At 44.1% G+C, this 26,868-nt stretch overlaps 1 protein-coding gene and 1 long non-coding RNA gene across 7 annotated transcripts in view; one reads left to right on the forward strand and one right to left on the reverse strand.

Annotated features, from left to right (window-relative positions):
* VRK1 (VRK serine/threonine kinase 1) overlaps positions 1 to 21,247 on the reverse strand; it is a 44,498-nt gene extending 23,251 nt beyond the window's left edge. The window contains exons 1-5 of one of the 5 annotated variants that reach the window (XM_077924265.1): positions 21,093 to 21,247; positions 11,971 to 12,129; positions 10,029 to 10,084; positions 7,265 to 7,334; positions 5,178 to 5,265 (exon numbers count right to left, since the gene is read on the reverse strand). In XM_077924265.1, coding sequence (XP_077780391.1) covers positions 5,178 to 5,265; positions 7,265 to 7,334; positions 10,029 to 10,084; positions 11,971 to 12,121 — 365 coding nt within the window. In that variant the 5' untranslated portion in view covers positions 12,122 to 12,129; positions 21,093 to 21,247. Of the gene's footprint in view, positions 1 to 5,177; positions 5,266 to 7,264; positions 7,335 to 10,028; positions 10,085 to 11,970; positions 12,130 to 21,067 lie in introns of all 5 variants that reach the window. The other 4 variants (XM_077924279.1, XM_077924271.1, XM_028715939.2 and 1 more) reach the window with 4 other exon arrangements.
* A 216-nt stretch (positions 21,248 to 21,463) lies between these two features.
* On the forward strand, positions 21,464 to 23,847 carry LOC114584852 (uncharacterized). Of its 2 annotated transcripts, XR_013391845.1 has the most exons (3): positions 21,464 to 21,551; positions 21,888 to 22,038; positions 22,553 to 23,847. It is a non-coding gene; the product is annotated as an uncharacterized LOC114584852 (long non-coding RNA). The 2 variants fall into 2 exon arrangements; XR_013391843.1 differs by having other exon boundaries at positions 21,464 to 22,038.
* The last annotated feature ends 3,021 nt before the right edge of the window (positions 23,848 to 26,868 follow it).

Raw genomic sequence — 26,868 nt, forward strand, 5'->3', positions numbered from 1 at the left:
CCCCCACCAAAGTCCCTATAATGCTTGTGAATATTCCACGCTCTGAGAAAAAGCTGGCTGTACAGGAAGCAATACATAACTGACTCATTTTTATTTTGTTTTGGGTCTGGCTGGTGCTAATGCCCTACAATGAGGTCAGAATGCCCTGATCCCACCGAGGACTCTATCTGGTTCACAGCCATCGAAAATGCACTTTTAACAGATTGCTTTAGTTCTCATTGCTTTTGAGCAGCAGGATACGGCATTTCAACGTTTTATTAAAAATGAAAACACCACTATGGAACCCACAGCACCCACCCACCCACCCACCCTTTCAGGGTGGTACTCATAGCAACTTGCTGCTGAAAGCTGCAGAACATTCAAGCAACTATTCCAAGGAAAAGAAACCAGAAAGCAAAATTACAGAAAGCGTGGAGTGCACATGGGAGGGCTTTTGTGACTCACACAGAAATAGAAGCTGCATTAGTTGACTGTGAAAAGTTGCTCCTAGAATCATAGAGCCGGAAGGGACCACGAGAGTAATCTAGTCCAACCCCCTGCAATGCGGGAATCTCACCCAATGTGGGGCTCAAACAACATGACCCTGAGATTAAGAGTATCATGCTCTAACGTCTGAGCTATATGTAAGGGTGTATCTTAAGAAGCCCTTGGGTTGTTTTGTTTTGTTTTTTAAAAAAGCCACAAAAGATAGAGGGTTATAGACAAATTCAGTCCCTCCCCAAACATAAGGGCTCTTTGATCATGTAGAATCTCCTGTGAGCTGTCTGGGTGGGTGGGGTTTTTTAAAAAATGCCCCCTTTCTCCTGCAGCCTCTTATGCTACTTCCCCAACCCTCTGGAGAAGACTTTGGGAGGTGCAGGAGGTTCTAGAAGGGAAGGGAGAATCAGATAAAATTGTATTTCCAGTAGTGACATAAGCTTCTACTCAGCGCCTTTTTTCTAAAAAAATATATCTTTAGGGGTACTCTCATTTTCCTACTCATATTGGCCTCAATGAGGCCAAACTTAGATTCACAAAAGGTTTAGGGGTATGCATACCCCTGCACCCTCCCAGGAAAAAAACACTGCTGCTACTACATTCAAGAGTTTCCCATCAAGTAGAGGGACACAACCAGATACAATTCAGGGGGAAAGTTCTGCTGCTGCTGCACTGTGAGTTGGGAAGGCCGCTCCCTCCCTCGGCTGATTCCACCTGGCCCAGGGGGCGGGGCTCAGACTGACTCACCATCGCAACAGCTTAAGAGGCCTCAAGAGGCACCGGGACACGACTGCTGCTGCTGCATTGTGGGTTGGGAAGGCCGCTCCCTCCCTCGGCTGATTCCACCTGGCCCAGGGGGCGGGGCCCAGACTGACTCACCATCGCAACAGCTTAAGAGGCCTCAAGAGGCACCGGGACACGACTGCTGCTGCTGCACCATGGGGGTTGAGGAAGGCCGCTCCCTCCTGCAGGCCCATCCCACCAGGCTTAGGGGGCGGGGCCCACACTCGCCACTGCTACTGTTTTAAGGACACGGGGGTTGCCGCAGCAAATGTTTAAAATGTTTTTATATATTTTAAAATGTTTTATAGGGGTTTTTACTTTTTACTTTGTTGTACCACCATGAACGGTGGTTTTTATTGATGTATTTTTATTTTGTTTTGTTGTATTTTGGTTTGGGGTGGGATATTGAGTGGGGTGGGGATTTGCTTTTTGGTACAATTGTTTTGGTCTGTTTCGTTTTCTATTTTGTAAATGGAGGTTGGTTTGAGGCTTGGGATTGCGACCGTAGTGGGGCGAGGGAGGTATGGCGGTGGGGGCAGATGTCATAGGCGAAGGGGTTCGAGATATAGATATGCTCGTACCCCTTCCAATCTGCGCCCCATCCCGAGGGACGAAGGTAGGGTGAGCAAGGATTACTCACCTCCGTCACTGGTGTTGTGCAATGCCAGGTCTATAGGCAACAAAACCGCCACCCTGCGAGATTTCTTCATCTCGCAGGGGGTCGACCTGGCTTGTGTGACGGAGACCTGGGTGCGCGAAGGGGTAACTGTTACCTTACGAGAGATGGCGCCCCCGGGTTTCTCCGTCCTCCACCAGTCGTGGACTGTGGGCCGGGGGGGAGGGGTGGCATTATTAATCCGAGAAGACTGTTCTTTCAGGGCTCTACCATCGCCATTGATCCCCGGCATTGAATGTGTTGGCCTAGTGTGGGGCGCACCAGCAGCCACCCTGTCAGGCCTGCTGGAGGTGGTGGCCGGCTGGGCCTTGGAGTTCCCTAACCTATTGGTATTGGGGGACTTCAACATCCATGCTGATGCCATTCCCTCCTCACAGGCACTGGACCTGGTGTCTTCCATGGCGACACTAGGGCTCTCCCAGTTTGTGTCGGGCCCCACACATCAAGCAGGCCACACGCTGGATTTGATCTTTGGCGCCGGTATAGATGTGATCATGTCTCCTTCAATGAAGGTGCCATGGTCTGATCACTACGCACTGAAAGCCAGGATTGATTTTCCACCCCCACCCTGCTTAGGTGGTGAGCCAATTTGGGCTCGCCCGCAGAGGCTGATGGACCCTGATAGATTCCATCAGGCCTTGCGGGACCTTGCTCCCCCTGGCGACTCATTGACTGAGCTTGTTGAGGGCTGGAATATCCAGCTCCTAGCAGCCATTGATGAGATCGCACCTAGGCGCCCTCTGCAACCCCGCAGAAACCGGGCTCCCTGGTTTACCGAGGAGCTTCGGAAAATGAAGCGGGACCTCAGACGGCTAGAGCGAATATGGCGGGGTGCCCGTGACGGAGCCTCAAGAACATCTTATAGGGTTTTTATGAAAACCTACGAGATGGCAGTGAAGGCCGCTAAGAAGTCCTACTTCTCGGCCTCCATTGCCTCCGCTAGCTCTCGCCCGGCGCAATTATTTAGTATAATTAGGTCTTTAACGTCCCTTGAAGGACAGCCAAATTTAAATAACAATTTGACACACAGCTGTGAGGCATTTGCGAGCTTTTTTGCGGAGAAGGTCCTGTTGCTCCGCCATGACCTCCCTGCCAATTTGGATACAATAAAGGAACTGGAGGCCCCTCGACTGTCCTCGGGTCCAGTATTGGACCACTTTGACCGGATATCCCCAGCCGATGTGGACAGACTCCTCCAAGCTGGAAAGCCCACCACCTGTCCTCTTGACCCGTGCCCGTCTTGGCTGATTAGAGCATGTCCAGACAAGGTGCAGGCCCCCCTGGGTGATATCATCAATTTGTCCCTTGGCACCGGGATATTCCCAGGGGAACTGAAGGAGGCAGTGGTGCGTCCACTCTTAAAGAAAACATCATTAGATCCTTTAGATCTATCCAATTACCGCCCGGTTTCGAATCTTCCATTCCTGGGTAAGGTGATTGAGAGAGCGGTTGCTGAACAGCTTGGTAGGTTTCTGGATGAAACATCGGCTCTCGATCCATTCCAGTCCGGCTTCCGCGCTGGCCATGGGACCGAGACGGCTCTGGTCGCCCTAACAGATGATCTCCGCAGGCAGCTGGATCGAGGCGGGTCGGGGCTGCTGATTCTTCTAGACCTGTCAGCAGCCTTCGACATGGTCGATCACGAACTCCTGGACCACCGCCTTGCTGACGTGGGGATCCAGGGCACAGTCCTTCAATGGCTGCGCTCGTTTCTCTCTGGTCGGGGACAGAGGGTGGCGCTTGGGGGGGAATTGTCATCGCGCCACTCCCTGGTGTGTGGAATGCCTCAGGGTGCGATTCTCTCCCCAATGCTTTTTAACATCTTTATGCGCCCCCTCGCCCAGCTTGTCCGGAGTTTTGGGCTGGGTTGCCATCAGTATGCCGATGACACCCAACTCTATCTGTTGATGGACGGCCATCCTGACTCGGCCCCAGATACACTGACCAGATGTCTGGAAGCTGTGGCTGGATGGTTTCGTGGGAGCCGGTTGAAGTTAAATCCTTCGAAGACAGAGGTCCTCTGGCTGGGACGGAGCGATTTGGGATTGAGGAGGCAACTCCCATCTCTTGCGGGGGTGCAATTAGTGCCAACATCGTCCGTTAAGAGTTTGGGTGTAATCTTCGATACCTCCCTCTCTATGGAGGCGCAGATTACAGCTATAACAAAGGCGGCACTTTTTCATCTCCGCCAGGCTAGGCAGTTGGCTCCTTATCTCTCTCGCCCTGACCTAGCCACTGTGATCCATGCGACGGTCACCTCCAGACTGGATTATTGTAACTCGCTCTACGTGGGGCTGCCCTTGAGACTGACCCAGAAACTCCAGCGGGTGCAGAATGCCGCAGCGAGACTCCTTACGGGGTCTTCGCTACGAGATCATATCCATCCGGTATTATACCAGCTGCACTGGCTCCCGGTGGAGTACAGGATCAGGTTTAAGGTGCTGGTTTTAACCTTTAAAGCCCTATACGGCCTAGGACCCTCGTACCTACAGGACCGCCTCTCCTGGTATGTCCCACAGAGAAATCTACGGTCTGCAAATAAAAACATCCTAAAGATCCCAGGCCACAGAGAGGTTAGGCTGGCCTCAACTAGAGCCAGGGCCTTCTCGGCCGCGGCTCCAATCTGGTGGAACGCTCTGTCACAAGAGACTAGGGCCCTGCAGGACCTGACATCCTTCCGCAGGGCCTGCAAGACAGAGCTGTTCCACCAGGCCTTTGGTCAGGGCGCAGCCTGACCCCCTCCTCTGGCAATCGGCAATCTGCACAGAATTTTGCTTGATGGTTGCCATTAATTTGACTTTAATTTGATTTGATTAATTTTATAATGAATGTTTTAGAATGTTGTTAGCCGCCCTGAGCCCAGCTTCGGCAGGGGAGGGCGGGATATAAATAAAATTTATTATTATTATTATTATTATTATTATTATTATTATTATTATTCTAAAATTCATCTAACAATGCCTTTTGCATGCATCTGTCCGTACATATTTCCAGTAACATTGATCTGTTCATCAGTAACATTAATTTAACTGTTAGTACAGGTTTAATTCTCTATATAGAATTTTTTCTCACATGGCAATTCCTCTGATATTTTCACATTGATCAACTTTTAAGTCTGAATGCTGACACAACACCAAAGGCCATCAGTTACTGAGATGTGCTAAGCATGTGAGAAACTCACACAGGGGGAGTAGTGGCTATGAAAAATCCTATAAACTCAAAAATAAGAAATGGTTTGTACCTTTTGCCATTCTTTTGATGCAAGCCAGAACCCCAGTACTTGGGTACACCTAAGTATTTCAGCTTGTGAGAAGAAATCCATTTCTTAACTGAAACAAGAAAAAAGTTTCCAAATATGCATTGTTACAGCTTTCTGCAAAGCAATTATTGCCATATTTGTATAAGGATGTGATTAGTTAAATCAGACAGAAGGCAAAATGATGAACGCCTATGGATAAGTACTAAACATTTACTACTAACTCACTGAGGGGGCAATCTTATGGCAAGATCTGCCAGGTTGAAAAGATTAGGACGCAGAGGATCTCTGGCTGAACCAGTGCTAAGTCCCCAATCATATAACTTGCTCATCCCAGCTCGGCTGGCAGAGCCAAGGTCAGTGTACCCAAAAAAGTGGCATTCTGGGGGCTGTACCAGAATGGGGGATGAGGGACTTAGGAGGGCTCCTAAGCCCAATCAGTTTGGTCATGTGACCTGGCGACCCAGAACAGAACACCTTTTTTGAGGCCTGTTTTCCATCTGCCAGGCTTAGGCAAACCAGCAGCCCTGCCACTGAATGGAGTTTGGATCTCGTATAACTTTAACTTGCACCAGCTTGCCTTATGCCAACCTTTTTGTGCATAGGACTGCTCCCTTAGTTACTAAGCATGTGATCTAATCAACACTAAGCATTTTAAGGCTCAACAGAATCATAGAGTTGGAAGGGTGACTGGGAGCGGCCGCTGAGACCACATAACACCAGTAGAGTTTGGATTTGATATCCCGCCTTTCACTCCCTTTAAGGAGTCTCAAAGCGGCTAACATTCTCCTTTCCCTTCCTCCCCCACAAGAAACACTCTGTGAGGTGAGTGGGGCTGAGAGACTTCAAAGAAGTGTGACTGGCCCAAGGTCACCCAGCAGCTGCATGTGGAGGAGCGGAGACGCGAACCCGGTTCCCCAGATTACGAGACTACCGCTCTTAACCACTACACCACACTGGCTCTCAGTATGTTTCCGAGCACAATTCAAAGTGTTGGTGCTGACCTTTAAAGCCCTAAACGGCCTCGGCCCAGTATACCTGAAAGAGCATCTCCACCCCCATCGTTCTGCCCGGACGCTGAGGTCCAGTGCTGAGGGCCTTCTGGCGGTTCCCTCGCTGCAAGAAGCCAAGTTACAGGGAACCAGGCAGAGGGCCTTCTCGGTAGTGGCGCCCGCCCTGTGGAACGCCCTCCCATCAGATGTCAAAGCGATAAACATCTACCTGACATTCAGAAGACATCTTAAGGCAGCCCTTTTCAGGGATTTTTTAAATGTGTGATATTTTAGTGTATTTTTGGTTTCTATGGAAGCCGCCCAGAGTGGCTGGGGAAACCCAGCCAGATGGGCGGGGTACAAATAATAAATTATTATTATTATTATTATTATTATTATTATTATTAACCACAAGGGTCATCTAGTTCAACCCGCTGCAATGCAGAAGTCTTTTACGCAATGTGGGCCTCGTTCCCATGACCCTGAGATTAAGAGTCTCATGCTCTAACAGAGTTAAGCATGTGCTTAGGTCTCTCTCACTGAAATTAGTGGGATTTAAAAGGGCTCAACTTAGGAACTGCATTGTGCCCTTTCTATCATTTATGCCTTCCACGAGTTTCTTTCTGCCTTCTTGGCAATTTTAATACAGCAAACATCTCGTCTCCTAGCAAATCCAAGCATATTATTTAATTAAAATTGCTTATGCTTTCTCCCCCCTTTGAACAGCCACCTTGCGTTACGAAAATTCCACTTTCCCCTTGGAAATTAGTGGCTGCAGCCTCAATGGGCTGTGACCTTCGAGCATAAAAAGGGACAAGAGAAAGTGTTCCAGTTCAGTAGGCCCTGTTTATAAACAATTACCTTCAATAACTACCCAACACTGCACCATTATGAAGAAACATCCAGTTGTAATTAGGTATGCCCTTAAAGTTACCATTCAGAGTCCTCCGAGAACTATGGTTTTCGTTGCCCATGAATCATTAAATATATTATTACACCTCTCCCAACATCTCACAGTAGCATATTCAAAAAGGTTTAAAGAAATTGTTTTGTTGTTTCAAACACCAGTAGATTACTTACTTAGGTCAGGTTTAGCTGTCCGCGTGTAGAAACTCAGTTCTGTAAAGAGTGGTCCATTGTCACTGGGTTCCTTTAAAAAACACATTTTTTTAATTTAAAAAAAAAGTGAAAGCTTTCAAATCTGTTGGGTACTCGCCTCTCTCCAGTAAATACTTTTTAACAGATAAAGCTTTCTTCCCCTGTCCTATGCAGAATTCTAACAACCTAACCACTGTAAATTCTCTTCCTCTTTCTTTATCTTCTTAATGACTGTTACATAATGCAAAAAAGCATTCAATTAAAAAAGGAACATTTTTGTAGATTTCAATGCTGGGAGCAGGGATTAACTTAATATGGTGACTGAAAACTTAAGTGATATTCTGCATTTCAGTAATATTGTGGTATGCAGAAACAGCAAATTACTAATATATACATTTTTGCTTGACCCCCTCTTAGAGCAAATATGTGTTTGTAACAATGGAATATACCCTCTAACAGGTCAGATCACTGGTCCATCTAGCCCCAAACTGTCTGTTCTAACAGTCCACAGCTCCCAAAGATCTCAAGCAGAGATCTTACCCATCACCTGTTCCCTGATATTTTGGGTTGAGGACACCAGGAATAGAACCTGGGACTATATGCATGCAAAGCATGGGCTCTGTTACTGAGCTATGGTCCCTCCAATATGTACAAGGGATACTTTTTTTATAATAGAATCATAGAGTTGGAAGGGACCCCAAGGATCATCTAGTTCAAGCCCCTGCAATGCAGGAATATGCAACTGTCCCATAGGGGGATCCAACCTGCAACCTTGGCGCCATCAGCACCATGCTCTAACCAACTGAGCTATATCGAATCAGTTCCTATGACAACAAAGGCTCAGATACTAAAGAGTACAGATCATTTACCACTAATGGCAGTGAATGAGCTTATGCACACCAAAGCCTAGTAGGCATGGGTGATTAATGTTGGTCAGAAATGTTCATGTTAGTTCAGCCACGTCCTGCTGAGATCTGAAGCAAGTTGAATGTTATGGTAGGCTTTCCCTTGCCAAGAAACCCGTCTCAACCTTGTTTTCTTCTCTCCAAAGTACAAACTTTGCCCATGTCATATACCACATTATTTTGTCCACATGAAGTTGACTTAAGCAACTCAATCTTGATCCAGAGTAAACTCAAATGTACACAAGTACTTCACAAATCTACATCTGGGGTCATACGTCCCCATCTCTAAAAGACATTTATGTTTTCAAGCTGTCTATTCTACGTAGTCAGAGGCATTCATTTATTAACACAATTTGTCTCCATTATGGTTACACACTAAAGCAAGCTACAAAGTACTGATATTCTGTATAAATAAAATGTTTATATCAGCATCCTCTTAAAACCACACATACATCACCGGCATGAACTACGCATTAATGCTTTTCAATACATTTAGTAGTCAGGGGCATGATGTATAGACTATTTTTACAAACATAAACTTAATCGATTCATAGTGTCTATAACTCTATAAATAACAGGCAGCCCGATACAGGCAAATTCACGGCACTAGGTTACTGCTACCAGGCAATAATACTTGCAACTATGCTAAATGGAAACTTAACAATTTGGCATGCATAAATAAATAAACAAACAAACAAACAAACAAACAAACCGGCTTCCCTCTTCCTGTCAAAATGGGCAATAGTCTCAAGACAGGTAAATAGCAAGCAGGGTTTCAGCAAACAGGGCCAAATCCTATTTGCTTCAAGGGGTGCCATCTCCCATGCCCTCCAACTTTCCAGGCATGCGACATCCACTCCTTCTCAAGGGGTGGAGAGACTGTGGAAGAGGGAATTGAGAGGCAGCAGAAAGGAAGTGGCTGCACAAAGCTTGCACTCTGTCCTCTGTGACATGTTCACTTTTTATGGGGAAATGGGCTGTATCAGAAGCAACGCATGACTCTCTTTCCTACTGTTGCTGGTCTGGCTGGTGTATGGAGTCAGAATGCCCCAATATAGCAGGGGGCTCTGAAACAAGGGCCAACTTCAAGTGCCCAGTCATCTCCCAGCCACCTCTATATCGACAGCCTTGTTTTGTGAACCGCCCCGAGACCTCCAAGTATAGGGCAGTATATAAATTAAATAAATAACAACAATGTCAGGCAATAAGATGCGTGGTACAGTTGGACAGCAGGGACCGGACAGGGGAAAAAATGATCTGGCCCTCCACTGTGTAAAATGGCTTGTAGCCAGAATGAGTTGCCAAATAAGGAATTATAGCTAAGCACCTCTAATACCATAAGGACATATACCAAAAGTTATAAGCCTGTACTCCAGCTCCAATCTGTCACAGCATTAGTAACTGTCCATTTCTTATGCGATTGATAAATATTTCAGGGAATCTTAAAGCAGAAAAACAATCCCAGCAGATGAATGCAGTAGTGTAATTTGAGACTATAACCGTGCAGTTATAGGAATGTAGGTCAGTATGTGTTCAGTTATTTCAGCAACAGGACAATGTTTGCATTTTTTAAATGTATTATGTATTTATTTATTTCCATTTATGAATGAAGTGGTTTAGCAATGCATAAGGAATGCTAATGGAAGAACAGAATAAAAAGATTTTAAAGTAAGGCTTCAACTTATCTAAACATATTTCAACCTACTTGTAATTCATGGGACATTGGGTGCCTAAGGATTTTCTCTCCACAAAATTCCACATACCTACTGAAAGTCTTTCTAGTTTTCCTAGGATGTTCTGTGCATGCATCTTAAAATGGACTACTTCAAATATATACTTACCACTTTTATAACATAGGGTGCATCACTGGTGACTGATTTTGAAGAATTAACATCAGCTGTTAAAATATGAAGGGTTTCTTATCAGCATGGTGAAAGAACTATTTGCTTAATATACAGTTAGTAGTAACAAATAAGTATGTTGAACACTTAAAGTTAAGTGTTCAACTTGTTTCATAACCAGTGGTTTGACGTTGGCTTGTTTTGTAACTGACCAGATTTTGTGACAAATCACAGTTCCTGGTTTTCAAACAATGACAAGGCAGGATTAGAGGAAACTGAAAATAAATGCTGATGAAGTTCTCCTCCTGGCAGAAGGAGATGGCAGCACACAAGACTGATGTTTTGTTCAGGCTCATTGCCGCTCCTGGACACAGCGCCAAACCATGGTTTAGTGTGACATGCGGACATGGCCTGAGTGCATTATATAATAATACTGGTGAAATCCTTCTCCCATTAACACTGAAGAATAGGCGACTTCGATTAGACTCATTCCAGCTCATACACATTGCGCTAAACCATAGTGATAAACATGTGCTTGTTACACTTAACATTTTAATTTTCCGTGCACATGTTAAATTGTACCATGAAGTGCCTCTCCGGGAATTGCTTGTCACTTCCAGCAGGCACTTAGCTTCTGCAAGTGACGAAGATAGTGACATTAGCCTGTCTAACTCTTGCAAGCCAGAAAGGGACCATGCCCTCTGCATTCCAATTATTGCTAGTCCAAACAGAGCAAGATCAGTACAGACAGCACAGTAACGGTACCACTGAAGAGCCACAATTGCATCAATTGCTTAAACTAGAAACTACACTGTCTTTGAGGTACTTCTTGTTGCAGGTCTTGTCTCAATACTCTGATCACCGTAGAAGCGAGTTACCATCAAATGTGCTCTTATTACACAGAAAGGCTACTTTTTATATTAAGACTCTGCTCATTTATATTTCAGCTCATAAAGGAATCCTGCAGCTGAGATACTTAGCAGAAGTTTAGAAAAAGCAAAATATACAGTGGTACCTCGGGTTACAGACGCTTCAGGTTACAGACACTTCGGGTTACAGACTCGGCTAACCCAGAAATAGTACCTCAGGTTACAACTTTGCTTCAGGATGAGAACAGAAATTACGCGGCAGCGGCGGCAGCAGCTGGAGGCCCCAGTAGCTAAAGTGGTGCTTCAGGTTAATAACAGTTTCAGGTTAAGAACGGACCTCCAGAACAAATTAAGTTCTTAACCCGAGGTACCACTGTATATGCAGGGATTAGAAAGTAAGAGCCTCTGGCTTCAACCTGGCAGGAAACAAGTCTTGAGACAGAAACCCTTCCCTCTTCTTTACACTATGGCCATCCATTTCTGTTCCTAAACCAGATTACATATTTATACACACACACACACACACAAAGAAGAAAACTCATTAGGCAGTGATGGGTAGGTTTTACATCATAAGAAATCTGAGACACAAACTCTGGAAATCTCTAGCTGAAATGCATTATTCATTTTTACAAGCCATGCCCAGCCAACAGCCAACTGTGTCCAAACTTCCACATAACAAAGGACATAAGAACTGCCTAGCTTAATCAGACTAGGGTCTGTCAAGTCCAGCATCCTCTTTCCAAACAGCAGCCAGCCAGGTGTGTCTGGGAAGCTTCCAAGCAGGGCATAGAAGGTGATGAATAAAATCCGGATCAGCAGCAGAAACTTAGTAAGCTAAGCAAATGAATAATCTAAACAATGCAGAATGTTAAATGTGTCTTTGGGCTCATCAGGTGATTATTTTGAAGGAAAGGAGGGAAATCAAGCTGCCATTCTCTAGCCAAATTGTGCCCATGATAAATTGATTTCACTGTTCCCATGTTTTCGGATTATATATTCCCCACACCACCACCCCTGGCCTAAAGAAAGGAATGCAGTGCTCCAACATTAACAGGCTTCTTTCTCAGTCTTACCAAGATAGAGGCAGCCAAAACCACCTTTGCCTATAACCGGACCAAGCTTCCAATCTTTCTTTGTTAGGTCAGTAAAAACTTCTCCTGGAGGAAATTCTTCTGCAAGTTTCCGTTTTGCAGGGCCTCTTTTCCCAGCTGCTTTCTTAGGCATATTCTAAACTAAAACAAACAAAAAACAAAAATCAACACACCTGTTAAGAGGTAGGTTATTCCACACTGTCACTTGCTTTTAGTTATTTAATATACCAGTTCTCTTTCTTCGACATATGCTGCCTCCAACAAAACCCAAGTACTAAAATAAGAACCAAACAAATTCTCACTCCAGAATGAAGATACTTCAAGTGCTGTTTTCTCCCCCTTTTGGGACAAAATTACCTTCTCCTAATTGAATCTTAAAACCATATTTCCACATGAACAACAATAAGAATTCTTTAGTTTGTAAATGGTATATGTATCAGCGACCAAGCTCTCAAACACTCATTATGACCATACAGGTTATTTTAAAACACTTTTACCCTGCTCTTGAGCTGAAAAGACTTCCAGATCCATTTAAAAGCACGCACACACACACACACACACACACACACACACGGCAATCCCTGCCCCCAGGCTTACAATATAAAAGCCTCAACACGAAAGGAAAAGGGGACGAGAAAGTGGGAAAAAGCAAACTCAGGTATTGTTATCATTTTAAATTACAGTTCTTATAATGAAGAGCTGGGATGGAAATTGCTCAGGTACCCTGATGGAATGGGAGATAAGGGAGAGCCAAAGGCAGATGATCTCTCAGTGCAGCCAGTTGAAGATCCATACTTCCTTTCTTCTTCTCTGCTTCAACTTGATGGCTACTGCTAGGTGACAGCTGAGGGACAGCCAAAGGCAGCTGGTCTTGAAAAGGGGATTGGACAAATTCATGGAAGATAAGGCTATCAATGGTTACTAGTCACACTGGCTATGTTCTGTGTCTACTGCTGGAGGCAGTATGCCTCTGAATGCCAGTTTCTGGGAATGGCAAATGGGGAGAGGGTTGTCGCACTCAAATCCGGCTTGCAGGTTTCCTGAAGGCATCCATCTCTTGCGCTGCTGTGAGAACAGGATGCTGGACTAGATGGGCTTTTGGCCTGAATTTAATCAGCAGTTCTCAATCCTTCATAAAGACTGAGTACATCTCAACAACCAGTTTCCACACTTCTATGTGAGCAAACTATTTATGCTTCCCTGTTATAGACATTAATTGTCTTGTGCTCTAAAATGTGTCTTCATTATCTATCCTAACCATAACTATGACCCTCACTATCCAGTACTGTAGATGAAAATGGCAACAGAGCAATGGGAGATGTTGATCCAGGGGGGAGGAGAGGGCTGTGTGGATGGCCAAACAACAGTTAAAATTTTATCCAGAGTTTCTGCACCTCATCCTTATGAGTGCAGGGAGAAATAACCTACAAGTCACAGCGGCAGCCAGGCAAGCCTCGATGGCAAGCCTACTTTACATGTGGCAACATATTATATTGTATTACCTTGTTTCAACAAACATGGGCAGAGGTAGCAAGGTAACCTGGCTGGAAGGGTGTTATACAATTACTTGTAATAAATAAATGTTCTTGTACAACTTATTCTCAATTGGAAGGGAAGCGCCACACAGTTATAAATGCTTACTTGCAATGCACATGAAGGGAGACTCCTTAACTATGAAAACTAAAAGCAAGACTCTTTCTAGGAATCCTACTGTTATGCTAACTGCACAGGCTCCATTTCCTGGCCGAGAATGCCCACATCCATCTGCTTATGATGGCACTGTGCCTATTTGCAAGGTGGCCAAACTATTACTAGGGCATTGATGCCAAGCAATGAGTCTGAATGGGCAGAACATAAATTTCACAGTATTCATTCACTTCCAGACAACCTGCTCTTTGTGGAGATATCAAATCTTGCACAACCCTACTTATGACCACCCCTACAGCTCAAATTTAACTCACTGCAAACATCCTTTAACCTGCCCCCAGACTCAGGAAAAGATACTTCTGTCCATTGGGATTTAAGATACAGCAGAGGCAATTTTGTGCAGGCATCCATGCACATGTTTCCATCCAATTTTGCTACTGAAAAGTCAGGTTAGATATCTAAATAAATATGTATATGCATGAATGACTTGGGGACGTTAGCATGTGCAGTTTCACGGATGGCATACTGACAACAGTGAGCAGCAGACTGTCAGATAACACAAACAGCAGCAACTAGTTTTATTTTTTCAAATGGCTTAACTACCATGTGAATTAGAAATACAGGAAGCAGCCTTACGCTGGGTCAGAATATTTGTCCATCAAGCCGAGCAAACACTATTCCCATTGGAAGCAGCTCTCCAGGGCCTCAGGTCTTTACCATCAGCTGCTTTCTAAGTAAAAATGCCCAGGGATTGAACCAGGCACCTTCTGCGTGCAATGGATGGGCTTTGCCACTGAACTACAACACCTCAGAAATGCGCTGGATGAAAAGTATCGCTGATACAATCAGCTATTGGCTATTATATTTGACAAGACCGGTACCTTTTACCACCTTTGGTGGACCTGTCCGAGGATTAAAGCCTTTTGGGAAATGATCTATAATGAAATTAAGAAAGTCCTTAAAAGGACCTTTCCTAAGAAACCTGAGGCTTTTCTCTTGGGCATGGTAGGCCAATTGGTGTTAAGGAAGGATAGGACGTTTTTTATGTATGCTACTACAGCAGCAAGGATTCTTTTAGCAAAGTATTGGAAGACACAAGAACTACCCACGCTGGAAGAATGGCAGACGAAGGTGATTGACTATATGGGACTGGCGGAGATGACTGGCAGAATCCGTGACCAGGGGAAAGAGACAGTGGAAGAAGACTGGAATAAATTTAAAATATATCTTAAAAATTGTTGTAAAATTGAGGAGTGTTAAGATGTCAAGGAATTGGGAAATAGAGAATTGCAGCTGTAATCAATAAGTTAAAGAAGAACTTAAAAGAAATTGAATTGAATAATTAGTTAATTGGAGGAGTTGCTGAAGAAATGTAAAACAAGGATGCAGAAAAAGGGAGGTATGGGGAAGTCCGGGAAGTAAGGTGTATGAAAATAAGATTATGAAATTATACATGTTTATATGTTTGTTTGTTTGTATGTTTGTATGTTTGTGTATTGTGCATTGTTTGTTTTCATTTTGTGTTTGGAAAACCAATAAAAAATTATTTTTTAAAAAAAAAAATTATATTTGACAAGACTTCACAAACAGGGTTCTCCTCTTTTCGCCCCTTGGAAATAAACTGTTCTGTTCATTAACAAACTATCACCCCTTGCTTTTAGAAATGTGCAAATATATATATATATATATATATATATATATATATATATATATATACACAGTGGCGTAGCATGGGTTGTCAGCACCCAGGGCAAGGCAAGTAATTTGCGCCCCCTAACACGTGGATTTTAGTAGGGGCAGAGAGCTGCGAGTGCGAGCGCGCCTCCCCCCCAGATGTTGCGCCCGGTGCGGCTGGCCCCCCCTGCACCCCCCACGCTACGTCACTGTGTGTGTGTGTGTGTGTGTGTGTGTGTGTGTGTATACACACACACACACATACACACACACACACAGTGGTACCTCCGGTTATATATGCTTCAGGTTACAGACTCCGCTAACCCAGAAATAGTACCTCGGGTTAAGAACTTTGCTTTAGGATGAGAACAGAAATCATGCTCTGGCAGCAGGAAGCCCCATTAGCTAAAGTGGTACCTCAGGTTAAGAACAGTTTCAGGTTAAGAACGGACCTCCAGAACGAATTAAGTTCTTAACCCAAGGTACCACTGTGTATGTATATGTGTGTGTGTGTGTGTGTGTGTGTGTGTGTAGTGGTCTGCAAGGTGCAAAAGTTTAGGAAAATGAGCTACAGCAGTTCTCTTTGTGCATTCTGGCATACCTAGTTTTTATCCCCACTTTTGTACACTGCCCAGGCATCTTCTGATGAAAGGTGATTAACAAATGAATAAATAACATGGAGAAGGGAGGCAGTGGAACTGTGCTGGTGGTCCTGACAACCTACAATACCAACACTAGAAGAGGCTCATTATGAAAGCATAAGAACCACAACTCTAATTATTTTATTTGTTTATAAAAATATCCTTGTCTTTCCATAAAATGCTCCCGGCAGTTTACAATGACAAAATCAAAACAAAGCTAATGTTAAATAGAAACATAAAAGAAAAAGCAGTAACCGCAGTCATAAATAAATTAAATAGGCCACTTTAAATCATTACAGTTTCTTCTGAGAAACTACATTTTGGCCACAGAACAAAAGTTCAGCATTATGAAAGGGGCCCATCATTGGTTCCCATCCACCATACTCCATATGGTGAAAGAAAGATTGCCAGGAAAGCCTCAGTTATCAAAGTTCAAGGACACTTGGGGTAAGATCTCATAGTGAGAAAAAATCAAAGATAAGGGAGTCCAAGATGGATGGGAGTTTCTTAAAGCACCCCCTTGGTAGGTGTAGGTCACAAGGCTTCTGACTTGCTTTCCAGTCAACCTGACTCTTGCATGGAGTTTGTATTCTGAAAGCAGCCTTGCTTCTTCATCTTATTTAAGTGAAGGGGTCAGGGAAGAGAGGCAAGTTAAGTAGTCCTCGTGATTTTGTGAGAAGAGTCTGAAGATGCGTGAGCTACAGAGGAACTAGGTCATGACTTTGTTGCCCAGGGTCTGTAACTTTGCGAACTAAAATAGATTCTCCTCTAGTGAAAAAACAAATTCTGAACACAGAAAAAGTATGCAAACTAATTTATGATATATGCTACCCTGAAAATGGAGGGAAGAAATGGCATAGAAATTGGACTTTAAGAAGGCTGATTTCAAAAAGCTTAAGGAACTACTGGGTGAAATCCCATGGTCAGAAATACTCAAAGAGAAAGGAGTCCAAGACAGATGGGAGTTTCTTAAAGGTGAAATACTAAGGTAGACAATTCCAACAAAAACGAAAAGTGGGAGGCACCTAAATAAACCAGTGTGACTGCATAAGGAGATTACAGATGAACTGAGATGTAAGGAGGGAAGGTATAAGAAATAGAAAGGAGAAATCACAAAGTAAAAGTATATACGAGTAGCCAAGAGTTGCAAGGAGAAGGTCAGGTGGGCCTAAGCTCAGAATGAACTCAGGCTTGCAAGAGAGGTTTAAAATAATAATAAATCTTTCTTTGGCTATGTTTGAAGCAAGAAGAACAAGCAAATAGTATGGGCAAGTATTATAGTTGAAATAATGTTCAGGTGGCGCACTTGGAACACCTCTCACTAGGCAACAGTCATTTTTGCTCCATTATATTCCTCAACAGTGTGTTACAATGATCTAACTTAGACATAACTAGGGCATGAATGACTGTTCAGTGTCATTGCATCTGCCATTAATTTTTCTCCCCCCTCCCTCCCAGCACACTTCGTTTCTTTGCAGCCATTTCCTATTATATGTTTCCATCCCTGCTGAACAGAAGTAAAATGAACATGCCTCTAATTTATTTTGAACACAAAGTTTCTGCTGTGTGGGAACACAGAATGATTCAACAGCTGATGTCCTTCCTCATTTGGTAGTGCTCTAATCCACCACAAACTGCTGTTTATTTCAGCAAGGTTGCTTCCTTTTAGTGATCAGGCAGTGCCACTAAGTTTGTAAGTACTGCATAGATGAAATTTTCTAAGAAAACCCAAGGAACAGGGGACATACCACACCCACGTCCAACCTCAAAAATAAAGAAATTAGATTCTCCTCTTATTTAAATGAGGGGGCACTCTTTATCAAATAGGAGAAAGGGAAAAAATGAGTATGGATACTTTAGTAATTTACAAATGGCTGGAACCAAAAAAGTATGAGTACTTTGCCCAGGCAGCAAGGCTTCCTGCCTCTTTCTTGCTTAAGACATGTGTACCCAGAAGCTCTTATAAAGTGCCAAAGACAACAGGCAATGGATGTGACATGAAGGCTGGGAACATCAACCCTGCTGTGTTGCAATCCCTTGCATACTACCACAGAGCCTGGAGACAGGCAGGCAGGTCGTGCATCCAGCAGTGACCAGAGGAGGAATGACCACTGGAAGGAGCACAGAGAAGAAACGCCATAGCACATCTGCAGCAGCACAATCGGATGCCTTCATCTGCCCTAGCTGCAACAAAACATGTCTCTCCCGCATCAGTCTCTACAGCCATAGCCAGCGCTGCAACCTTCCAACCGTTTGACTTCACCCCCAAAGGAGCACTCCTCCAATGACAGATGGATGCCAACCAGAGTTGAAACAGATAATTTCCAAAGCAATTAACGTCTCATTATTTATTAAAATTATATACCGCCCTTCATCATAAGATCTCAGGGTGGTACACAGAATAAAATTCTCTTCAGGCCTTTAGTACACTTTTTTTGTGAGTTACCAGAAGATGACATGTAATGTCAGGTTCTGTGGGTTTATATGCCATAAACCCCATAATAATATATGAGAAATCCTTATTTAGAACTCATTAACAAAACTCCCATTAAGCTATTTCACCTCCTCTTTATTGAAAACAGATAAATGGAAGTACAAAACAAAGTCCACACACATTTTTACATGGGACAAATTGCTTTTGAGATTCTCTTAGGCATTTTATCTGAATGTGCAAAAGCAAAATAATAATAACGCAGAAATACAATAGAAATGCATGCGGAAGGTCTCAGGTTCAAGTCCTGACATTTCCAGTTTCAAAGACTATCAGGCAGCAGAAAAAGAGTTCTGCCAGTCAGAGTAGACAGTCCTCTGGGCTAGAGATGAATCAGTGGTGTGACAGCACTAATCATTCAGAGCACTAGAACTACCAAGTGAAACCTATGCAGGATATTGACTTCTAAAAATATCTTCCACCTGGTTATAGTAAGACACTTTATTATATGAATGCATATAAATAATACATAATTTAATTCCACTTTTCCACAGCTACGGCATACTGGGGTTGACCTTTTCACATTCAAGTATCTACAACTCCTAAAATCTCCTTCCTTGTCAGTCACTCGTCAGTGCAGATCCCGTAAGCATATATTCTCAAATTGTTTATATTTAACTTAATTTATTCAGTTACATGACTACGTTGTTGCTATTCTAGCCTCACAGCAAGTCTGCAAGATAGGTTACCAGGAAGATAGCAATTTATTAGAAGAGCCCTCTGTACTTCATGGATAGAAATGTGAACCTGGATTTCCAAGACCCAAGAATATAGGATATACAATTTTTTAAAATGGCTTGCAAGATAAGAGGCACAATATAAATCAATTATGGCATAATAAGCTGTTGTGGACTACAGTTAGCTTCATCAGATCAACACTAGCCCACAAAATACTGCCCTGTAATAAACATGAACCTTTAAGATGCCAAACATTGCTTGTGTGGCAAAAGCCGAACATAGATCCCACTCTGGAATAGATTAAGCTACAATCCTAAACAGTCTCACTAGAGAGTAAGACCTTTTGAACACTACAGAACTTCCTTGTAAGAGCATTGTACTGTCCATCATGATGGCTACATGGAACATCGAAGTTCAGGGGCAGTGTACCTTCCAAATAGCTGATACCAAGGTCAAACAATGGGACAAATTACAAGATGACATCTCACTGCCCACTGTGAAAAGCAGTGCCAAAGTGTGTGCATCTTTTTGGACAGATTCAGCATGGCTCTCTTGCAGTTCTGTTGATACATGACAGCTCTAAAAACTCTGCCACTACGATGCCTTTGCTTTGCATTAAAATTTGTTGACCTGGAGTATCCTGAGCTGTGTGTGTGTGAAAATAAACCAGGAATACAACCCGCCACATTTACACCAAAGTGAATTCCCTTTGGAATGGGCTTCAATACAAAACGAGATAATGAAAAAGCCTCCAGCAGGCGAAGGTGGTGTGTGAGATAAAGTGTGCAAGAGCACACAACCCCCTTCCCCTATCTCCAAAGCCAGCACGGTGCAGTGGCTGGTGCAGTTTTGGCTGATTGTCACCTGCAGCCTTCAAGATGTGTCGGATTGCCACTCCCATCAGCTCAATGCCATGGTCAGCGGTGATGGGAACCGTAGTCCATAAACATCTGGAAGGCCAGAGGCTCCCCAACCCCTGGTGAACATCCCCATTTGTGGTGCAGCCCTAACCACGTCTATTTAGTTGCAAAGTTGCTTTGGGTTTCCCTGGGCAAGACAAAATGACAAGAAATGTAATAGATAATAAGAAATCTTACTGAATTCCACGGGGCTTATACCCAGGCCAAGTGGGGTTAGGGTTGCACCCAGCCACACACTGAGCGGCCTTGAGCCCTGTTTAGGGAAGTTTTTAATGTTTGATGTTTTATTGTATTTTTATTATTTTGTTGGAAGCCGCCCTAGAGTGGCTGGGGAAACCCAGCCAGATGGGCGGGGTATAAATAATAAATTATTATTATTATTATTATTATTATTATTACTCCCTGCCTCTCTCCTGAACATGCCTCACTCCCAATGGTTCGCGTGAGAACAAAATGGGCGGCAGAGAGACACAGCCACCTAAGCTGCCTCCAGCACCTCCAAGGATAGTGAGCGCAGCTATAATGATTTTAAGGAATCTCAATAATGGGGAGGAGGGCAAGGAGTGGAATAAGATGCAGACGCCCTTTCTTCTCCCCGTTTGTATAAAAGTGACTCTAGCCCACTCTCTATTAATAATAATTAGTAATAATTATGTGCCACCAAACTCCCTACTTTCTTCTGCAAACACCCCTCGGGAAATCCTCACAGAAAAGTTCCCTCCCGAGTGGCTCCGCCTACCCCGCAACCTGCCAGCCCACGTGTAGAACCGGGAGGGGCACCCCAAGGGCCATCTAGTCCAACCCCGCCTCACTTCGCCTCAGCAGCGTTGCCCTCCCAGCCCTACCCTGGAGGCTGCTGTTATTATTATTATTATTATCGTCACCGTTATTTACACTGTGCAGCTGGGACTGCTGAGGGGGGCGCGAAGAGAGGAGCCAGTAGCCTGGGCCCGCGGCGGCCTAAGCTCGCCTCGCCCCCCTCACAGGCGCCTGCCTCCCCTCAGGCTGCAGCAACGGCCTTTCCTTACTTTTGTTTTTACTTCTGTGATATACCTCCCTGCTTCCCTCCTCTGTTCGCTCGCTTCCTTCCGCCCGCTCTGAAATTCCCGCCGCGAGTCTCTCGCTCTCTCCGCTTCCCTGTCAAAGTCCAGCGCTCGGCTTCCTCTCTTTCCCGCCCCCTCGCGACGCGGCACCTCATTGGTTAATTAATCCACCCGCCCTCCCTCCCGAAAGCGACGAGGCTTCTTTTTTGTTACGTTTGCCCCTCCTCGGCCGCCGTCTCAAGGCAAACGGCCTCCTTTTTCTCTCTCTCCCCCCGACGCCACCCGCGTGCTGCGATGCATTCTGGGAAGTGTAGTTTTATTTCCCGCGTAGGAAAGGCGTAGGAACGGCCGTTTCTCGCTTCTTCCCACCCCGCCCACTCCTCCTCTCGCGCATGCGCGTTTGAAGAGGGGAGCCGGTGCTAAGTTTGAATGTACAGTACTGTACGTGCACTGGTAGATGTCATGTACAGTATGTTGAATTGTGGTTGTTGTTTTAATGATTCCCCCTGCGCCTCGTTTATGTCATAGTGGGTCTTTCCCCCCCCCCCGTAAGTTGCCTTGAGTCCCCTCAGAAGAAATGATGGGGTATTATTATTATTATTAATAATACTCAATAGGGCAGTATCCCAGTTCTGGGTGACTTATTATGCAAATCATGTGATGGGTTGGGAAAGGGCTAGTTTGGGATTAGCTGCCGTTTGCATTTTTTCAAAATTAAAAAAAAATGCAATAGTAGGTTGTCGAGAGCTTCATGCAAAATAAGTAGAATGCATATTCATGGAATGAGCTTGTTCATATTTTCTAGGTAGGCAGAACTGTGCGCAAACAGTGCAGAAATGGGAGAAAGTGCATCACTGGTCAGCAAACGGCAAATCTGTTAGAAAAGAACCACAACTTGTAGCGCAACTGTAAGGAAAATACTACTGCAGCATTTGGGACTTTGGTTTAGAGAAAAGGTGAGTAACATGGTAGAAGCTTTTTAAAATTATGCATGACATGGAGAAAGCGGATAGAGGAGAAATGTCCCTCTCTCATAACACTTGAACTCATGGATATCCTATGAAGCTGAACTTTGAAGATTCAGGATGGAGAAAAGAAAAGACGGCTTCACACAGCACACAGTTAAACTATGAATCTCACTCCCCCACTTAGATGGCTTTAAAAAAGGATTTGGTACAAATTCATAGAGGAGAGGGTGGTCAAGGTCTACTAGCCATGATGGCTATGCTCAATGCTTCCGAATACTAGTTGCTGGGAACCACAGAGTGCTCTTGTGCCGAGGTTCTGTTTGCTAGTTTCCCTCATGCATCTGGTTGGCCACTGTGAGAAGAGGATGCTGGACTAAATGGGCCACTGGCCTGATCCAGCAAACTCTCCTTCCATTCTTCAGTTCAATGTTAAGCATATATAACAAAATAGTATTGTGGCACTTGAAAGTCTATCAAATTTATTCTGCCATAACTTTTCCAGAGATCAAGCTCACTTTGTCAGATGCATGAAGTGTTGGTGCTGACCTTTAAAGCCCTAAACGGCCTCGGTCCAGTATATCTGAAGGAGCGTCTCCACCCCCATCGTTCTACCCGGATACTGAGGTCCAGCGCCAAGGGCCTTCTGGTGGTTCCCTCGCTGCGAGAAGCCAAGTTACAGGGAACCAGGCAGAGGGCCTTCTCGGTAGTGGCACCCGCCCTGTGGAACGCCCTCCCACCAGATGTCAAAGAGAACAACAACTACCAGACTTTTAGAAGACATCTGAAGGCAGCCGTGTTTAGGGAAGTTTTTAATATCTAAGGACTACTGTATTTTAATATTTTGTTGGAAGCCACCCAGAGTGGCTGGGGAGGCCCAGCCAGATGGGCGGGGTATAAATAACAAATTATTATTATTATATTATTATATTAAATGAAATATTAGTTGGCATGTATATGAAGCAGAAAATTATTGTAGCCTTATGAGGCTTTGCCCTCGGGTGGGAAAAATATTGCGCCTGGGAAAGGGAAGTGGGAGTCAACAGACACTCAAGGAATAGTTTTGGAGAAAAAGGTTTTATTTCTACCATCCATGAACTGGTAGAAGGAGCAAGTGTGATAGTCCACAAAAGCATGCACGAAGTTCACAGTCATGTGCACAAGCATATATACCCCTTTCTAGTTCCCTCCCCCTTTTTCCTCCCTCAGGAGTCCCGCCCCATGTTGAGGTTCCTCTGAGCATGAACAGAAAGCTGTCTTGGGACTATTGTGGACTCTTGGCAGGAAAGGGGGTGAGGGGGTTTTCAGAGTGTTCCCGTTGTTTCATTCTTGTGCTTTGGCATGGTTCCCGGAGAGAAAGCAAGTTGCAATGTGGTTCTGAGAAAGGCCTGAGAAGACAATGGGCTCTGTTCTCTACCTTGTTGCAATATTTTTAGTTACAGCAAGCGGAATGTTTCTGATGCTTAGCTAATGCCTTTTAGCTGCTGAGAAAGATGATTTTGAAAAGCTCTGAGAAGCTTTGAGCCTGCTTTTTGGGGGGGGGTGACTTCAGGCCTAGGTGAGGTCACCTGTCCTCACCTTCCTTCATTATGAGATGCAAAAATTACAATTATATATAAGAGGCACACCTTAACCTTTTACAGCAGCAGACTGTTGATCATTTACTGAGCATTGCTGACACCATTGTATAATTAACAGCTTATATTTTGGGAATGATTCCTGTTCTTATGTAGCTGCGTTGTTTCATACTTTCTTGATGTCCCATGATCATATTATAAAGTAGTTGTGTTCTATGTTGCAGTTCAGTGACTGCTAGGAGTTGTTTCTTTTTGTTTTCCAGTGTATTTCTTATCGATAAAAAAATTCAGTGTGGCGCGAGAAAATTTTTATTCTGAAAGTGCATATCTTCTGTCGTTTCTCTGATGAAGACAGAGACGTCCTACCATACCCTCCAACATTTCTCCATTGAAAATGGGGACATCCTGGGGGGAAAGTGGGACATTTGGGGATCAAATCAGAAACCGGGACGGCTTCTGTAAATCTAGGACTGTCCTTGGAAAATAGAAACACTTGGAGGGTCTGAAAGTGTGGCCCAGGGAAAAGAGTTTGAGAGCCACTGTGTCTCCTACGTCAGTGGACAACCTTTCTATTTATCTCTGCAGACTGTTGGTAAGGTGCTCTGGGGTTACTGTGAGCAGTTAGAGTGGCGACTGCCTGGCAATCACTGGAGGAGTTCCAGGAAATAAGAGTTCCAGGAAATAAGACCCCATGTGTCAGAAGCAGCGGGCCCTCAGCAGGTGCCCAAAGGTGCCAGCTGCTGATGTGAGCCCTCTCCAAGAGGGCTTCATATATATTCCCACTTTCTGGTTTCAATACAGTCATACCTCGGGTTACAGATGCTTCAGTTTGCGCATTTTGGGGATACGGACACGCCAAAACCTGGAAGTACCGGAACGGGTTACTTCCGGGTTTCGGCGCTTGCGCATGCACAGAACCACTAAATCCCGCTATGCGCAGAAGCGCCGAATCGTAACCCGTGCATGCGCAGACACGGCACTGCTGGTTGCGAACGTGCCTCCCGCACGGATCACGTTCGCAACCCGAGCGTCCACTTTATAACCTTTTCACACATCTGTATCCCTGGAAGTGCGGAATCGTTTGTGGGAGAGAGGGTTGAAAATATTCATTGTGGCTGCAAAAAGTTACACGGGAAGCAGGCCAACAATATTTTTCCCGGTGATATCAGGAGGCGGATGAATGATTCACTTCAGTAAGTTCAACTTGGGAGTCTCTTAAAGGGTGCCAAGCTTGGGAAATTATTTTGTTGTTGTTGAATGACATCAATCCAAATTAAAGGATTCTTGCGACTTTCAAAGTGGTTATGCTTATTTATTTTATCGCCCCAATTTTTTTGTTGATGAGAGTGCTTTTTACCCTCTTACCTGGCCCATCATTAGGCCTTCCTTCTAATCACCTTCTGGAATATAGCATACGATGCCACCCATCATATACCTAATAGAAGCCCCCACAAACGGTACAGTCTTGCTATGGCTGTACAAAGGACTTCTGTTTATCATCAAACATTTCATGAATCCCATTACGTGTGAAAGAATTATTATCTATCCCGCTGCAGCAAAAACACTTTTCCCTATAATGGAATTTTTACTCTGGAAATTTATTTTAGTATTAAAAGGTTCCACTTTATACTGTCTACAGTTCAATCAGTGATCTAAAAGGCACTTACATGCTTTGAACGAGATACATAAAAAGCTTTTATTGCAAAAGCTTTGCAGTATCTACCAATTTTGCCATTGATCTGTTTCCATGTAAGGCAATCCTGGAAGGTGCCCAGGCTGTATAAAACCACATGGTGGGTTTTGATCTCCAGCCGGTGATTAAAGCACATTATGGAGGTTTGAAAATTTTCTTGTGGCTATTAGCATACCTCGAAACATCACTGTATTAAATGCTAGCGGTGTTCTTAATACATGCTATTTAAAAACAAGAACCCCAGAATCTATAAACTCCTTATTTATTACTCTGTTGCCGGGAGGACGTAAAGCTCTTGAATGAAATGAATTTGGCCTTTAGTGATAGAAGCTTTGCTGATCAAAGAGTGATTTCCTGAGGTAATTAGGAACAGGCACAATGCAGTGAGGTGGAAGGTATATGTATTTTTAAATCCTCATTTGCTACTAATACTACTAATAGGCACAACCTCAGCCACTGCGGGGCTGAAAGGCTAGAGTGAATTCCTATTAGGGAAGAGGAAGAAACTTGATAACGTCTACACTTAAAGGGTGAGCGTACCTCATTTGCAATTTCCAAAAATAGGCAAACCCAACGACAGCTGTCCTTCAAACTTTGAAATGCTCCTAATTTTGCCACTCCGTTCTCCAGCCAGATTGAATATATTGGGTTAAAGTGTGCATAAGAATGTAGATGTTACTGAAAATAACACACACACAAATGCATTATATTGTGGGATTGCTTTGTTAAATGTGTGCGTTAGGCAAATTTGCATTAAAAATGTGTATATTGGTGAGTTTTCATGAGGGGACACACACAAACACACACACACACACACACACACACACACACACACAGTGGTACCTCTGGTTAAGAACTTAATTCATTCTGGAGGTCTGTTCTTAACCTGAAACTGTTCTTAACCTGAGGTACCACTTTAGCTAATGGGGCCTCCTGCTGCCGCCACACAATTTCTGTTCTTATCCTAAAGCAAAGTTCTTAATCCGAGGTACTATCTCTGGGTTAGCGGAGTCTGTAACCTGAAGCCTCTGTAACCCGAGGTACCACTGTATATGCTAAGTGATGTGGAAAAGTGGGTGATCAAGTTGAAGACTGAAAAAATAAGAAACAGAGAAAGCTAAACTGGCAGATTTGCCCATCCTTAGTTCCTAACAGCAAGTTAGGTCTGCTGAGTTTATGACCCACCAGCCATATAAGGTGCTGCATCTGGGGCTTGCTCAATATCCTAATTTTGTTGCATCTGGAACTTTGGAAAGAGGAGAGGAACACTGAGCAGTCTATCAGGGCTGGAAGATAGGAAGCAGCATTGTACCGGGTCAGTTCAGTGATAAAGAAACTCCAAAGAGGGCAGCAGTTGCCATTTAAATTGCCCAGCAACGGCTGCCACACAGGCCAGTATTTCTATTTAAATTAGAGTGATTATTTCTAAATTTGCACCTGTTCATCATATGCCAGTTTTAACCCAATCTGTACTGTATCTTCTTTTGCTTTCTTCTTTGGTGATATATAAGTGGTCACCCCATGCCACCAGAACATGCTGGTGGAAGGATG

Source organism: Podarcis muralis, chromosome 1 (assembly GCF_964188315.1).
Source record: "Podarcis muralis chromosome 1, rPodMur119.hap1.1, whole genome shotgun sequence".
In the NCBI taxonomy this organism is placed as follows: Eukaryota; Metazoa; Chordata; class Lepidosauria; order Squamata; family Lacertidae; genus Podarcis; species Podarcis muralis.